The sequence below is a fragment of the Cystoisospora suis genome, assembly GCF_002600585.1.
Source record: "Cystoisospora suis strain Wien I chromosome Unknown contig_2806, whole genome shotgun sequence".
NCBI classification, from domain to species: domain Eukaryota; phylum Apicomplexa; class Conoidasida; order Eucoccidiorida; family Sarcocystidae; genus Cystoisospora; species Cystoisospora suis.
In genome coordinates, this window is record NW_027155602.1 from 1 (window position 1) to 3,372 (window position 3,372).

Genomic DNA, 3,372 nt, shown 5'->3' on the forward strand with positions numbered 1-3,372 from the left:
GTTGAATTTCGAGTTGTTCTTTTCTGCCTTCATTTTTGTGCTCTTTTAGCTATGTTGCAGTTACGTCAGTCGATGCTTGAGGTGTGGCAGGGATCTCGGCTCTCGGTGTAGCCCTTAGTGGCATCTGGTGAAGCCTTCGAGTTGACAGTACTTGGGATGTACTGTTGGTGCGAAACGTGTTCTTGTTCGTGACGATAGCACTTGAGATGTGCTACTAGTGTTGGAAATTGTTTTCCTGTGACGACAGCGCTTTGGGATGTGCTGTCACACTGTGTCGCGACAAGAAAGTTCAACGTTGTGCGAGACGATCGTTGTTACCCGGATCCCTGTTGCAGGTTGTGACAAATCCTGCATTAATTCATGAGCGTGAGAAGCAATACCGTGTTGCGAAAGGACGACCAGAACTCGACTGTGTGAATTCGTTTCTTAGACTGTTTGAATTTTTTTTGCGTGGCTGTAATTTCTTTCCATGTGAGAAGCCTGAACGGACGGAGGGTTTCATCACTGAGCACAGAGAAAAATGTTATCTTAAAACAGCATACGGATTGAAGCCTGTAGGCTGTGCGTCGCATGTTGGAAGAGTATGTATATATAGATGTAGATAGCTATACATATATATATATACACCTATATATATTCACATATGAATAGCTCTCTCTATACGCACTATGTATACATATAGATACATAACTTCCTTCACCTTCTTCCTTCATTTGTGACAAACGCAAATGGTGCCGTAGCCCCGGGAAACGCCGTATCGGCGCGACTGGGTACCTTCGCTTTCGTGCTTACATTCCGAAGAAGCTGGTCAGTCCAGGATTACCTGACTGTTGTCCGCGTCACCCTAGCTGGTGCCGGGCACTTTTATCGCAGCAGAATTCTGTTGAGCCCTCCCTCGTGAAGTGTTATCATGATTCGGTCGGGCGTAGTGTCAAGCGATTTGAAAGGTGATCCATCGATGTCTATTTAGACGTGTGAGAAACGTTTGTGCTTACGTATACACCTGTTTATATAGACCTCTCTCTGTTTATATAAATATACATACATCCCAAAAAAGAAAAAAAAAACGGAAGGGGGTTTAGGGTTGAATTTCGTGTGAGTTGTCCTTTGAAGGTGTCAGCATTGTGAACTAAGGAGCCAAGTCGAGCTCTTTCGTTGGCCGTGCTACGTTCCTCCGCGTTCTGTAAAATGAGTTCCAGCGGTTCGACATCAAAGGCTGGGGAGAAAAGGGTGAGGTCGGGGCGCTTGGTACGGGGTGAGCAAAGCTCGACCCCTAGAGGAGCAACCCCACCAACACGAGTCCCGTTACCTGAGAGACACTCCATGGAGGAACTACCACTCGGACAGTACAGTAGAGGTCGCAACCTCACGGCGGATGGGAGTGAGGTCAAACGTTTCGACCTGACTGAGGAGCCCGACGCTGAAGATATGTCCTTGACTGCCGGGTATGAAGCAGGCACAGAAGTCCACAAGAACCAGATCACATTTGATGCCGCTGAGCAAGAGGGGAATTCGAGAGAACCGGCCCGCAGACGAGCCAGCTCAATGCAGAAGGTTTTTGAACTCTTGCAGGCGACATTGGGACCTAAAGAGACTGAGGAATTCCTAGAATACGCAGCTACGAGAAAGCGATTGACAGACCGGCAAGACCAGATTGCAGCTCGGACCTCTTGGAGTAGCAAGGCCGACGACGAAGGGATGATGAAAATGCTGAAGATGCGACAGAAGCCTCAGTCCTTCAGCGGAAAGGGGCAGTCAGTGACCGCGTGGATCAACTCGATGGAGTTGTATTTTCGTCGTGCCGGAGTCCCGTCCCACATCAAAATGACTATAGCAGAGTCTTTTTCAGGAAGGAGACGCTTTCAATTGGTATATGGGACTGTTGAGTGTGGATTCTCTTACTGGGTGGGACGAGTTCAGCAAGAGGCTGCGTATCAACTATGGAGGAGTCTCTCCCCTGGTGGCAAGACAAAAACGCAGGAAAGTAAGGATGACGGGTAGCCTCGAGGATTAAGTTGCAGAGTTCCACAGAGTCAGCGTCGACCGTGTTGGACTGCCGGCAGCAGAGGAGATTGAAATGTTCGTGGATGGCTTGCACCCGGAAATCATGAAGTTGAGGGCAACACAATTTCCAGCTACGAAGGAAGAAGCCATCGAGCGGGCTCACATCTTCAACTACACACGAGAGAGAACCGAGCGATGGAGGCGTGCAGGTAATGAAGAAAGAACCGGTGATCATAACAAGTACAGCTCGTTCGGGAGGTCCGCACACGGAAGAGGAGCAACAGGAAGGACTGGACAAGGTGGGTCCAGGTACACNNCCAAGAGGACTGGAAGAATTCCAGCAAGAAAGGTGGAGCCAAGGAAGATTGGGCGTCAACGAATCAAGAGATCAGAGACCGTCGCGATTCACTACGGAAAAGAACGGAGGACATGGTCATGACACGAAAAAGCCGTTGGTGTGTTGGAACCGCGGGAAGGAAGGACACCCACGAGCACTATGCCCTAGGTCGTCAAACTGAAGGCTCCTGCTAAGGGATGCTGCGTAGGAGTTGTAGAGCCGAAGACCTCAGACCACCAGGAGGAAGGTCTCACAGTATGCTGTGTTCAGGCACCTGGCCACGCCTGGACAGGTAGAACGGCTGCGAGCAGGGAGATTTACAGCAGGACATGGAGAGTCGTCCGGCTGTAGGGCTTGGAAAATTGTAAGCAAGCTTCTTGTGGAGGATCCACGTGCGGCGGGGCACGAGACCTCGAGGAGCTACAACTCCCCGGGCGATGCCCAAACGGAGGAGCGTCGTGACAGGCAGCGTTGACATCCACGGAACATACGGATTCAGTGGTGCCCAAGACTACTAAGAAAGAGATAGGGCAGGTAGCTAAGGAGCGCCCACTCGACTTAGAGTAGAGTAGCACGTCGGCGTCCAAACAACTCGAAGAGACGCCGTTTATTCTAGCCCCAGAGGAGGAGATAGAAGTACTTGAGCAGGAGGTACGCAAACAGCCGACGCAAGAGAAGAAAGGACACAAAGGCTGTCGCATTCATAGGCCTGTCCGCAGTAAAGAAGTGGACAACCCCCTATTCCACGCGGAGAAATTTGACTTACCAGTAAAACCAGAGATCTGTATATTATCTCAGGTACGTAGATGGGTTCGGCAGAATGCAGTAAAACAGTTGTGGGTATGTAAATTAGCACTCTGTAAGCAGGAACATACACAACCGAGTGACGTCCACGCAGACGGTGCGGGTAGTACACAGCGCGTGTCGCCGTCAGAGCAGCTGAAAGCCAGTGGTAGCCAGTTGCACGGAGATTTTGCGAAACTAGCTGACGAGTACGCTGAAGCATATAAGGAGCTACCAGGAGGAGGTGT

General features: G+C 50.3%; 2 protein-coding genes across 2 annotated transcripts; both read left to right on the forward strand.

Moving 5' to 3' along the window:
- Positions 1–237: 237 nt before the first annotated feature.
- Positions 238–372, forward strand: CSUI_005781 (uncharacterized protein; the record flags this gene model as incomplete). Its single annotated transcript, XM_068065951.1, has 1 exon — positions 238–372. A coding segment is annotated over one exon (132 nt), but the record flags the coding sequence as incomplete, so codon positions are not given.
- A 1,134-nt stretch (positions 373–1,506) lies between these two features.
- On the forward strand, positions 1,507–1,779 carry CSUI_005782 (uncharacterized protein; the record flags this gene model as incomplete). The annotated part of the gene is made up of 1 exon (XM_068065952.1): positions 1,507–1,779. A coding segment is annotated over exon 1 (234 nt), but the record flags the coding sequence as incomplete, so codon positions are not given.
- Between the last annotated feature and the right edge of the window lie 1,593 nt (positions 1,780–3,372).